The sequence below is a fragment of the Fusarium falciforme genome, chromosome 9 (genome assembly GCF_026873545.1).
Source record: "Fusarium falciforme chromosome 9, complete sequence".
NCBI classification, from domain to species: Eukaryota; Fungi; Ascomycota; class Sordariomycetes; order Hypocreales; family Nectriaceae; genus Fusarium; species Fusarium falciforme.
In genome coordinates, this window is record NC_070552.1 from 859,764 (window position 1) to 872,730 (window position 12,967).

Consider the following 12,967-nt stretch of genomic DNA (forward strand, 5'->3'; position numbering starts at 1 on the left):
TGTCTCTGAAATTCTCGAGCCTCGAGAAAGATGCGAGATTCTGTAGAGATGGCTAAATTAACGAAATCGAAATCTAGATCTATGATACAGGCCCCTTGAGCTTCTCATCTGGCATCTGACACGGAAAGCGGGGTGCAAGGAAGCTCCCCATAATTTTTGAACCAGATCGCCAGAATGCAAGAAAAAAATAAGAAAAATAGCTCCCCCATCTCACCAAAAACTACACCACAGAGAAAAAATGAGGCGGACTGGGAATTCTCCGTACCTCTTGGGCATGTACTCCGTAGCGCTACATCGCTCGTGGTTCCTTCCCGGCCTGGTGGCAGTGCCTTACCTGCCCATGGTAAGGTGAGGTACGTATGTTTTGTTGTCCGGGGAGGAAGGAGCAAAGAAAGGTGGTGGCCTCGTTAGGTTTTTTTCCCTTCTTTTATTTTATCTCATCACCACCATCACCACACACCAACTTTACTTCTCCTCTTTCCTTTCTTCTTCTTCATCCTCCCTCCGGTTCTTCTCCCTCTGCCGCCTGCAGCCTTATCCTCTCGCCTCCACTCCTCCCCCTTTTTATTGTCTCGATCTTCGCAAGCTTCCTCGTCCGTCATCGAACGTCCTGAAATAACACCAGGGAGAACGCACGTTCCTCTTTCTCTCTGACCACCTCATCTTCTTTGATTACTATCGTACGGTGCTACACTCGTACAACGAAGCCCAAAGACTTCTGTAAGTCGACCTCCTGCACATGAATGGAGACGACCGCGGTGGCTTGGGCCCAGGGGAACGAGGGATCCAGTCTGGCAACAGATGGCGATAGCAGGCAGTGGCAATATCTGGCTCAACAGCATCGCATCGCATAGCATATCGTGCTCTGCCAGGGCATGGTCCTCTTTTGCGATTCGAAATCACACCAGATTGTCGAAATCCGTCTCGCCTCGTCTCTAGGCCCGATTATTCGACGGCCCGACATCTGTTTGACCCGGCCCATCAGCTCAGCTTGCTGAGCCATGTTGTCTCTCTGCCCCAGCCAAGCCAGTCCAGTCCAGCCCTTTTGCGTCGCGCCGATTGCTCTGCCCACCAACAAATGCCACACGCCCCATCGCAATCGCCCATCCCACCACGTCACTTCACGTCAGATCCATGCTCGCCGCCCCAGCGTCCGCCCCTTGTCCTTGCCCACAGCTCAGGACATCTGTGTGGTGCACTGCAAGTGCCCGCATAACGACCTGATGTCTCCCTGGGCTGGTCGCAGCGTTTGCTACAGGTGTCTTGTTTGACCGACAGACATATAACGTTTGCTCTGTCCGATTGCATCTGTCTTGCTTCTTTCCTGAATCCTCATCCTTCACTTCCACCACCTGAGCTACCCCGCCGATAGCTCCTCCACCACCCACCAATTTACCCTTGATAGTCGGTTTTGTAGCTAACCCCTCCTTTCACCATGGCTCAGAGACCTTCGCACAAGCGCGCCCAGAGCATCATGGCCGCCACCGCTCAGGACCACCTCGAATTCGGAGGCAAGATCTCGTGGCTTGCCTCCCTCAACACCGCCTACCGACCTCAGCGCAACTACCGCCGCTCCTCCATCATCTGCACCATTGGCCCCAAGACCAACTCGGTCGAGGCCATCAACAACCTCCGTGATGCCGGTCTTAACGTCGTCCGCATGAACTTTTCCCACGGATCGTACGAGTACCACAAGTCGGTCATCGAGCATGCCCGCGAGTCCGAGAAGACTCACGAGGGTCGCAACGTCGCTATTGCTCTTGATACCAAGGGTCCCGAGATCCGAACGGGAAACACCCCCAACGATGAGGATATCCCCATATCTGTTGGTCATATCATGAACATTACCACCGACGATGCCTACGCCACCTCCTCCGATGCCGAGAACATGTTAGTCTAACGCTTTGCGCATGCCTATTCTTGCTGACCTCTTTAGGTACGTCGACTACAAGAACATCACCAAGGTCATTGAGCCTGGCCGTGTCATCTACGTCGACGACGGTGTCCTCGCTTTTGATGTTCTCAGCATTGAGGATGAGCAGACCATCCGGGTCCAAGCCCGAAACAACGGCGCCATCTGCTCCAAGAAGGGTGTCAACCTTCCCAACACCGATGTCGACCTGCCCGCTCTTTCCGAGAAGGACAAGGCCGATCTCCGATTTGGTGTCGAGAACGGTGTTGACATGGTCTTTGCCTCGTTCATCCGCCGCGCCCAGGACATCCGAGATATCCGTGAGGTTCTCGGTGACGAGGGCAAGAACATCCAGATCATCTCCAAGATTGAGAACCGACAGGGACTTAACAACTTCAAGGAGATTCTCGAGGAGACTGACGGTGTCATGGTTGCCCGTGGTGACCTTGGTATCGAGATTCCCGCCGCCGAGGTGTTTGCTGCCCAGAAGAAGCTCATCGCCATGTGCAACCTTGCTGGCAAGCCCGTCATCTGCGCTACCCAGATGCTCGAGTCCATGATCAAGAACCCCCGTCCCACTCGTGCCGAGATCAGCGATGTCGGTAACGCCATCACTGACGGAGCCGACTGTGTCATGCTTTCCGGCGAGACGGCCAAGGGTAACTACCCCTCCGAGGCCGTCAAGGAGATGCACGAGGCTTGTCTCAAGGCTGAGAACACCATCCCTTACGTCTCCCACTTCGAGGAGCTGTGCACTCTGGTCAAGCGACCCGTCAGCACCGTCGAGTCCTGCGCCATGGCTGCTGTCCGTGCCTCTCTGGATCTTGGTGCTGGTGGTATCATCGTCCTGTCGACCTCCGGAGAGTCGGCCCGCATGCTGTCCAAGTACCGACCCGTGTGCCCCATCTTCATGGTGACGCGAACCCCCACAACCTCTCGATTTGCGCATCTGTACCGTGGCGTGTACCCCTTCCTGTTCCCCGAGGCCAAGCCTGACTTCTCGGAGGTCAACTGGCAGGAGGATGTGGATCGCCGCATCAAGTGGGCCGTCAACAACGCCCTGGAGCTCAAGGTCCTGACCCCCGGCGACACCGTCGTGGTTGTTCAGGGCTGGAAGGGTGGTATGGGTAACACCAACACCCTGCGCATTGTCAAGGCCGACCCCGAGCACCTTGGCATTGGCCAGCTCAACTAAGAGCAACGTCTTGTGGCTGAGGCCTTGAGACCGGAGTGGGGAGTGATTTAATGCACATAAGTAATGATAGACAGGGTAACGGTTGTTTCCAGGGTTTAGGGTATCGGAATTTCGAGTTCTGAACAATCAAAGGAATAAAGCAGGGCAAGACCCCATTGAGCATAAGTCTGTGCCTCCAGTGACTGTCATGTCGTTTATCTTCTTGATACTAACTTGTCCAATTCCCATCAACTCTGACAAGGCGGTGATCGAGTCGTCGTCAGCAATGCTTCGTATACGCATCGTGAAGGATCATGCAGGGAGATGGACAAAGCGCCAGCCGCGCGGAAGAGGCAGGTAGCATATATGATATGACAAAAGAAGTTGCTTTGGCTGAAGGCAACGGATAAAGTTCATGCATCCTCGCCGTCAGCCCAACGCCAACCAGCCAACAACGTGGGCATATGCAGCCAAGGATTAGCTATGATATGATACCCGAGGGAGAGGCAAGCAGAAAGCCACGATGCAAGGCGGCCAAGGGATCTTTGCATGGACACTTCAAACCCCTGGACGATACGATACGATACATGAGATCATGATGCGGCCCTGGTCCGTGTGCTAGGGCTCTAAAGCGTGGGCTGATTTCACGTCAGGGGAAAAAGAGTGATAGCCTAGAGGTGGCATGATGTTTGTAGGAAAACTGTCTCGGGTCATTGCTAGTGAGGCCTCGTTTGGAAAGGGCATGTCGTTGGACTGGGACTCGAGTTTGAGCCTTTGTTCTAGAAGCGGGTGTATCCGCTGGGCTTGGCATGAGGCGAAAGAAAGTCATGATGAGGGTTTGGGTCTGTGCTTTGAGGGATAGTTTTTGTATCAGGCCATTTTCAGGGTTGTCGAGGAGATGTGTTGAGGGTTTGGTGTTTGGGTGAGGGTATTCTGAGTTCTTTCCATTTGCATCAACGTGTGCAGGTGAGGTGTTGATCGAGAATCGATACAGGAACGTTGGAACTACTTGCTAAAACAAAGGGAGGCTCCTTGTTCCTAGATGAATGTTCACTCGCAGGTGGAGGTTACTCAAGTCCTCTCACATATGAGCAAGCCGAATGAACAAGGGCGAAAGGGCCAAGTACAGAAATAGATACAGAGGTAGAAGACACGACTTTACTGAACTCCATGTTCTTGTGTTGTAAGACTATGTATGAATATCCTTTGTAGTCACGAATATTTAAATCTCTAGACATCAGACTCATATTGCCTCCTCACCAAATAGGCAAACAAGTCTGCACCCAACTCCTCTCTCACAGACTCACCGAAAACCTTGAGCCCAAACCACCAACAGTTATGTGTTGGATTCCTACCATCAAGTTTGACGGCTGCGGCCACGAAGAGCCCCGTCCCAAATCGCAGATCTCTGCTGAAGACAGGGTTTGGCTGCACGAAGAGGACGGGCAGCTCTACAGACGATGCCCCGAGGCTGCGAGAACCGGCGTCATCTGCGAGGATGTTGAACCGTATCTTGCGCTGACTGTTAACAGAAAGGGCAACTGTGGTAAGTGCAGGGATTAGAAGGAGAGTAAGTAGGCTTGCACGTTTAGAATGTGCGAGTCGGGGTGGGTGAGTGAGTAGGTAGTAGAGTAGGCGTAGACGTAGACAAAGGAGGCATTGGGGGCGTTGAATAGACTTGTTTGTTTGTTTGCATTCACATCATGAAACTAATGCGTGATATAAATGCATTAAGTATGAGTTAGCCAGCCCTTTTTATCTATCTAAATCCTAAGTATCCCCATATAACTTTTAAGTATTATGTATCAATATGCCTCCCATCAGAAACGCCATAACAAAAACCCACCTACAGATCCTTGAGCTCAAACTTCTTCCTCAGATGCTCACCATACTTGATAAACAACCAAGGTGCAGGAATAAGCGCAGCAGCGATGAAGCCTAGGAGGCTGTTTCCCCAGCCCATGCCCAGCTTGTCAAACATGGGTAGACCGGCGAGAGGCAATACACCGCCGGCGATGGAACGCATTACGGCGTTGGCGGCGAGTGCTGAGGCTGCGTAGACGGTGAAGCTGTCGACGAGATACATTTGGAGGGTCTATACGTGTAATTAGTCACCGTCAGGGGGGCACTATGAGAGTTGGGGACTTACCATAAAGATAATAAGGTTTCCAACACCCATCACAGCAGTGCCAATAATAGGCGCAATCCAATGAACCTTGTACTCTGCAGTCCACCCATAAATAAACAACCCCGCTGGCAAAAAGATGGCTCCAGCCCTCAGAGGAGGGAGTCGGTACTCTGGCTTCATAACCACAGGCTGCTGCTCCGTAGGCCCCGTCTCCTCGTCACTGCTGGTCTGCGCCTTGGCTGCCATCTTCTTCATGTTCCTGTCACTCGAGATGGAAAAGTAGAGGACGCCAATCATGGATCCGATTCCGAGGCCGAGGAATGTGAGGCCGGAGTTGATGGTGTTGAAGTGGTAGATGCGCATAAACAAGGGAGTGAGACTTGTAAACATGAGGTACAAGTATGCGTATGAAAGACCGACGTAGAGACCGCAGATGATGCAGATGGGCGAGAAGAGGAGCATCTTGAAGGGTCGGAGGATGCCGCGCTTGAAGTAGTCAGCGGGACTCAGGCCAGCGTCGAGTTTCGACCGGAGTCTATCGTTGCCAGTTTCTTTTCGAAGACGTCGGGCCTTGTGCTCGAGGATAACAGGTGCATATGTCTCGACGGCGAAGATGAAGAAGACGACGGTGATGGTTCCTGATATGATAGTGATGATCCAAAAGACCCAACGCCAGCCGAGTGAATCAGTGACGACACCGCCGATGATGGGTCCGATGATGGGACCGAGAAGAGGTCCGATTGAGAAACTGGCCATGGCTGTACCACGCTTCTCCTGAACAATCATGTCGGCGATGGAACCTCCTCCATTAGCCATTGGACACGATCCAAATACACCGCTCAAGAATCGAAACGCGATGAGAGCGCCTAGACTCGGAGCTTTTGCGCAGGCAATAACAAAGACTATACAATGTTATTAATTAGCTCCCCAGTGAAGCAAGTAAACTCACCAATAAAGCCAACGTTGCCAATGTGGTAGACAATAACACGTCCATACAGCTCCGAAAGGGGAGCAAAGACCATAGGACCAGCAGCGAAACCGAGGACATAAACCGAAACACAAAAAGATGCTAGTTCGGAGGATTTGCTTCCAAACTCGAGCATGAGTTCAGGAACACCAGGTGCAAACATGGCTACAGATGTTTAGCTATCTCGAACGGTCAGTTAGGGGATGAGATGACTTACACGAAGCCAACGGCGTGACAAACGTCAAAGAACTGACGAGAGCACAGTTTAGAACCTTTCTCCACGTGGGGAAGTTGTACGGGTTCTGAGGATCCTTGTCGCCCTCCCACCAAACAATATCACTCTCACTCTCCTCACTATCACCACTCTCCTCCCCACTCTCCCCATCCTCATCATTCCCCTCTTCCTTATTCCTCCTCTCCTGCAAATCATCAAGAACTTTTCTATTCTCCGCCGCAGCAGCGCTGCTGGCCCTTCTAGCACGTCTGCTGCTTGCGATGCTGGCTCTTCGCTTGCGCTCGTCGGCTTGGGTGGGCACGAAACCCATGCTGCTGGGGATATCGGCGTCGTGGCCTTCGTCTACGGCCTCGCGTGTTTTTTCTTCTAGTGTTGGTTCGCGTCTTAGTTCGTAGGATGTCGTCTTGTGTGCGGACTCTATAGGAGCCATGCTGGCTTCGGCAGCCATGTTGTAAGTCTTGACTCGATAGTTAGATCCAGGTATCATAATCCCAAGCATATAATTATCTTCTCCAGAGGTGCTAAGTTGCCATTGGGACTGAAGTCATCCGCATTTCCGCTTTGGGCAATTCCTCGGCTCGACATGGTGGAGATCAAGATGTACGTACCTGCGCCTTTCACGCTTGAATCCCTCAATTAGATCTAACAAATGAATTCTTTGAATAATATTCGCTACTTTCAATCGTCGCGTAAAGAGTACGTCTCGATCGTATCAACTCGTGTCCACAGAGGTGGTGTGACAGTGTATAAAAGAGGAGAAGCAGCCCCGAACAGATACTCGATCAGATGAGATTCTGCACGGAATGACCCAAACTCGCAGAGCGGAACGAAAGATCTTGTCCCTCGGCTTCGGCTTCTTGGACAGAGACGGAAGTAATGTTCAAATCGGGTGTGGTGACCGGTTAAAAGTAGATCGCTTGACTTATACCCCAGACTTGCCAATACCAAGAGGGGGGATCAAGTACATTATATAAGGAAGCGGTCAGGAAAAGGAAGGTCAACAGAGAGAGAGGCGAAAATGTGAATAATGATAACAGGCATCGTCCATTCATCTTATTCCCCTTGGTAGGCCCATCTGATGTGACGGGACCCCCAAAAACAACGAGAGGGGGACCCGGGTATTTCGAGGCCCGTTGGACCAGGATGGCCTCCTTCCGATGTCCTCGGGACCAGAAGAAAGGTCCAGTTTCGGGCTCTCGCTCTCGGGGCCATCGCAAACTCCGCCGACTTGCGCAGAAGAGCATCTCGTTATCGTTCAAAACGAAGGACCCCTGGACGGGAGAAGCACCCGGGCTCCATTGATTTGGTCGTCTCCCGTTCAAGTTCACGCCACCTCGTGCGAACCCTTGACGAGTTCTCGGCCGATCAACGTCTCATCACCGTAAAATATTCCGCTGGACCACCCCCGGAAGTCGGCACGCCCTCCGTCTTCCCCACAGAAGTGAAAATGGGTGGTGCTTGGCTTGGTAAGCTGAAGCGTGAGAGAGACTCGCTATGAGACGGGTCCGAGATGAAAAGAGCCCAGCTGTAATCATGTTAAGCTTACCCTTCCAAGTGGAGGCACAGGTGGTCCCCTTTGTTGTCATCTCGGTTGCGTGACAAAAAGTCTCCCAACCCAACATCAAACAGAACAGCTATATCCGTCTCCCGGAGTTAGGCATCTTGTCGGACTTGATCCATGTCGTAAACAAATCTTTTCTGGACATAATACGTACAGTTTTTCTCTTTGGGGCAACTGTCATGGATTTTCTCCCTGGCTCCGCATCTGTCGCCTTGTTAGTGGAGAATTCACCACCCGTAGCCAAGACCCATAGCGAGACCAAGGATCTGATAAACAAGGAGACGTGATTTTAGGCCAAGATCAATGCCTCCCTTGGCTTCAGAGACCCTCGGAAAAAAGTTGGCGTCCGGCAAATGCAGTCGCCGATCGTCGCATTTTCCCATCGTGAACCATCCTCTCGGGACCATTAGAAAATCAAGCCACAGATCAACATCCAGTGTCAAAAGACCCGACACCCTAGTCTAGATCCCAGCCATGAGGCTGTTCTTAGCGCTGCATGTCGCGTGTCTGGCGGATTTGGTGTCTTCTCAGCAGATCCCGCTCAATGAACAGCTGGCGTCGCACTCTGAGTCAACAGACCACGACAGCAATGACGTTCCAATTGCTGATGCTGCCTTTGAGCAGTATATCCGGGACAAGATGACCCGATGGCATGCACCTGGTCTTGCCATGGCTATCCTCGATGGGAACAAGACGTGGACGAGGGTGAGTAACAACTCGGGTGTATCATTCATTCATAACCAACTGACGTCGTCAACAGGGGTTCGGATATGCTTCGCTAGGTCATGAGCCTGTCACACCCTCAACTCTCTTCTACTGCGGCAGCATGACAAAGTCCTTGACTGCTGCCGCCCTGTCACTCCTTGTAGACCAGTCCCAAGACTATGCCGACATCCAATGGTCCACGCCCGTATCTAACCTCCTCCGCGAAGACTTTGTTCTTTCGGATGACTGGGCCACCAGCCACATCACTGTCGCCGATGTGCTCTGCCATAGAACTGGGTATCCGAGGCACGACTATGCTGGCCCGTTCCTCAACTCGTCCGTAAACATGGTCCACTCGTTCCGCCATCTGCCAATGGCTGGAGAGCCGCGCGAACAGTGGAGGTACAGCAACTTGATGTACGGCACCATGGGCTACCTGGTTGAGACGCTCACGGGCTCTTCTCTTGCTGACTTCTTCCGAGATCGGCTGTGGCTTCCCATGGGGATGCGCAACACCTACTTGCATCCCGATGATGCACTGGCCAGCGATAGCACTCTGGCAGTCCCATATTACTGGAACAACGACACAGAGACATATAGCGAGATCCCATGGAGAGATGAACAAAACATCGCCGGTGCAGGAATGGCCATCTCTTCCGTTCTCGATTGGTCTCGATATCTACAGCACATGATCGACGAGACCGGCCCCATCTCCAAAGCCGGCCATCACGTCCTCAAACTTCCACACATGGTTGTCGAAGAAAGCGAGCGGCTCTTCACGGGCCCTGTCTACTATGGCTTCGGTTGGTTTGGAAGTGTCTTCCAGGATGAGCCAGTTTGGTGGCATTCCGGTCTTGTCAACAGCATGATGTCCATAATGCTCATGATTCCGAGCAAGAAGTTCGGGCTCGTCATCATGCTGAACAGTGAAAACGCCCCTGTACTCGACTCCATCATTGCCAAGACTCTATACGACTTTTTCCATGTAGAGGAGGGAAAGCGGCAAAACCTGGAAGCAAAGTAAGCACCTTATTTTCTCTTATCGAGCCACAAGGTCCTTTATCGTACCAGAAGCTGACAGTATCTCCAGCTGGAACCAGACGTATGCAGAGTGGGAGGAGCGCCTTGGCAACTGCTCGAATAGGTTGTACCCTTCTCTGCCGTCCCCTCCTATTCGGGCCCCGCTGCCACCGGGGAGGTTTGCTGGTGAATATCATCACCCAGGCTATGGCCCAATCTCCGTCTCCATTAGTTGCGACAAATGGGATGCCCCCTCTGACTCTCCTGTACCTCCTTCCACCACCAAGGACGGATGCAGGCTGATGGCGTTCAAGACGGACAACTTTGGTAAACAAGTCTCATATCAACTGGAGCACAAGTCGGGAGACTATTGGGTGGGCTGGCTCTTTAATGATGACTTTGCGAGTGTAAGACGGCCGAGGGAATGCTATCGAGCTCAATTCCGGGTGGACGAGACAGGACGTTCATATAGTTTTGGTCTCGACATTCGGATGGAAGGCGAAGATGTACCCTTGATCTGGTTTGAGAGGCAGAGGTAGAGATTGCTTGATGATTCACCTCATCGGATAAAACCAAGCTTGGTGAGATGGTCTCTTAATTCGTGGAGGTCGGCTAGTGTAGTTGAAGAATGCTCCTTTAGACATTCGCATTGCAGACCAAGTATCTTGGCCTCTCTTGACTCGTTGCCTGCAACAGATGCGACCAGGTCACTGAGCTGTTGGGCTCTTGCTGCGAGCGTTGACTGAAGCTCAATTATCATGGCCGTCATCATTGAAGCGGCAGAGGCTTTTGGTGCCACAAAGGATCCGATTCGGATCTCGGGGATGTCGAAGCTGGGTTCATGGTCGTCGGGCAACATCGCGGTCACTTTCGCACATAGGTGAGCGTGATCGATGATGCTATCAAAGATTGCCAGGAGCTTCAGATGGCAGGCGAGGAGAAGATTAAGGGTAGACTGGTCAAATGGTAGTTGAGGTCTAGTCCGTAGAAATCCATGTACCCTGTGCATGCAATCTGGGATATTGCAAGCGTCTTGCTCTGGTTGGAGTCGCTCAAGCACCTCGGGATATAACGCCGAAAGCTTCTGAGCCCTCTGTAGTAAATTATCAAGAGTGGTCTGAAGGTTGAACTTTGCAGTCAAGCTCTGGGGAATCTCTTTAAGCTGATGTGTCGAAACGTGATGTTGTACAAGGCTGGGAAAGTCTTGTTGTAGTCGGTCCAGTGAGACCATGAGGTCGGCCAACTGTGACACTGGACTGGGAGGTGTTGGGTCTGCTTCATCGCTCACGGGAGGAGTAACTGTGTGAGGATTCAGGCCAACATTGCCCAGAGGATCAAACGTCTGGCTGTCGAACTCAAGCATAGGAGACCAGTCAAAGGCGGTATTGTCGGGCTGGCGGAGTGATCGAGCAGGAGGGCTAAAGATACAAGAGACGCCAGCCTTGACACAGCGGCCACAAACTACAGAGCCCGGTATCTTTGTGCATCGTAGCTTTTTGTTATGGCAGCGATCACACGCTGAACGAAGGTCGGCCATGGTTGAGTTTACGATAGTATAGGAGAAGACGTCAAGTAGGTTGGAGCCTTGTGTACAGGTTCGAAGGCGGTCGTCTTAAGGCCACAAGATCGGTCGGAGAAGCCTCGTAATCTAGTCCTAATTAGGAAGGCCACATTGTAGCCTGCAAAGGAAGGTCGCAATAGCCTCAAGAACAACACAAGCAATGCGCACATAGAAGTGATGCACAAGCGTAATCGTGCCTTCCAACAAATCTAGGTTACATTTAAACATAGGCCTAATCTCTTTTCTGGTCGTCCTTACACTCCCCGTTACATAATTTCTCTGCAAATAAGGCCATCAGGGCAGCTTTTATGCTGTCGATCAAGGCGTCATGGTGATCAAACCTCAGTGGATGCGTTGGGAAGAAGATGCTGAACAGGAACTCGAGAGCACATACCACCCCCTTCGGAAGGTCAAGATTATGCCGAAAAAGGTAGGGAAGCCGAATAACGTGGTCATCCGGAGGTAGAACTCCTTGGACACCAGCTTGCGAGAGTAAGTGTCTCAACGCAATGACATCCGCGTGGTTTTTATGCCAGACTACGATGTAGTCTTGAGACGTGATGCCGCTCTCTTTAATGATGGTCGACGCTCGGATAGGATCAACTCGTTCTCCTGACAAGGTTTCCTTGTTGTATTGCCAATAATCTCGAGTCCCAAATTTGAGGAGATTGAGGCAAAAATCTTGGGTTTCGGCTTCTTGGGAATGCTTCTCGTCATTGGCAACCGGAGGATTGTCAATGTTAACATTGAACATGATCTGATTGCTCTCACTATGCATCAAATCGATGTCGACGGCGGCAGCTTATTCGACCACAGGCGGTTTCCTTGAGAGATGCCCTTCGAGATCTAGAGCGAAAAACCTTGGTGCGCCGGGCAGCCGGCGTCTGTTCAGGAAAAGCCTAAAATTTGATGATTGGTCTAATTTCCAAACCCCAGTTCCCTGGAGTCTCTGCAAAACGAGGCTTTGATGCTCTGGTTTGAAGACCCTGCTGTGGGATGACAACGTCTGAGATACGAGGTGAACTGAACAGTAGAGCGCTCGATATACCCGGGGATAAGAGCAATCTTGGTTTGTACAGATCGTCTCGGTGTCATCGTCGTCTGCCAGAACTCCATAGGATCGGAATAGCTCGTACAGTGCAAATTCCTTAGCACATTTAATGCAGCGGATATCAAAGTCCATGACTAGCCCTGCTCGGTTTGACTTGACTTTTGCTGTAGTCCATTCTAAGCGGGCGTCCCGTGGGCATCGCTCTGTAACCCACACCAAGGAAGGGCGGGGACCGAGACACATGCGGCCCCAGTTCGTGAAAGCAGTTTCACCTCCAGACGAGAGCCCTGGATCTTAGATGTTAGCGGGTTGCAAGTGTCACTGTATTGAAACTTGCCTTTCTCAACTTGCTCAAGGTTGTATGACAATATTTGAGCTTGTGTCTCTTCCGATATGTCTGTCGTCCTCGAAATTGCATCCTCAGCTAGAGCAGCAGCTTGTTGTTTCAACCTCTTATGCCATATGTTGGTCGTTTTGCCGGACTCTTTTGTATCGATAGTTTGGGGTGCATTATCTCGGATGTGGCCGTTGTCAACTTTGCGGGCCAACAGTTGGACGATGTATTCCCGGATCTCTTGAGGTGTCCGTTGCCAGTGTTCTTTAGCATCAAGTCGAGCTGGAGGAGGTCCCGGGGGGTTGACGTCTTCTCTTTT

The 12,967-nt window shown here is 51.7% G+C and overlaps 4 protein-coding genes across 4 annotated transcripts; 2 read left to right on the forward strand and 2 right to left on the reverse strand.

Moving 5' to 3' along the window:
* Positions 1-1,435: 1,435 nt before the first annotated feature.
* NCS54_01114900 (Pyruvate kinase) lies at positions 1,436-3,107 on the forward strand (the record flags this gene model as incomplete). The annotated part of the gene is made up of 2 exons (XM_053156433.1): positions 1,436-1,890; positions 1,937-3,107. 2 exons carry the CDS (start codon positions 1,436-1,438, stop codon positions 3,105-3,107), a joined length of 1,626 nt encoding a protein of 541 aa, XP_053012408.1.
* A 1,825-nt stretch (positions 3,108-4,932) lies between these two features.
* On the reverse strand, positions 4,933-6,903 carry NCS54_01115000 (MFS domain-containing protein; the record flags this gene model as incomplete). The annotated part of the gene is made up of 4 exons (XM_053156434.1): positions 4,933-5,181; positions 5,236-6,116; positions 6,164-6,346; positions 6,399-6,903. 4 exons carry the CDS (start codon positions 6,901-6,903, stop codon positions 4,933-4,935), a joined length of 1,818 nt encoding a protein of 605 aa, XP_053012409.1.
* A 1,548-nt stretch (positions 6,904-8,451) lies between these two features.
* Positions 8,452-10,241, forward strand: NCS54_01115100 (Beta-lactamase domain-containing protein; the record flags this gene model as incomplete). Its single annotated transcript, XM_053156435.1, has 3 exons — positions 8,452-8,682; positions 8,738-9,702; positions 9,773-10,241. 3 exons carry the CDS (start codon positions 8,452-8,454, stop codon positions 10,239-10,241), a joined length of 1,665 nt encoding a protein of 554 aa, XP_053012410.1.
* A 20-nt stretch (positions 10,242-10,261) lies between these two features.
* NCS54_01115200 (Zn(2)-C6 fungal-type domain-containing protein) lies at positions 10,262-11,239 on the reverse strand (the record flags this gene model as incomplete). Its single annotated transcript, XM_053156436.1, has 1 exon — positions 10,262-11,239. One exon carries the CDS (start codon positions 11,237-11,239, stop codon positions 10,262-10,264), a length of 978 nt encoding a protein of 325 aa, XP_053012411.1.
* Positions 11,240-12,967: the final 1,728 nt, after the last annotated feature.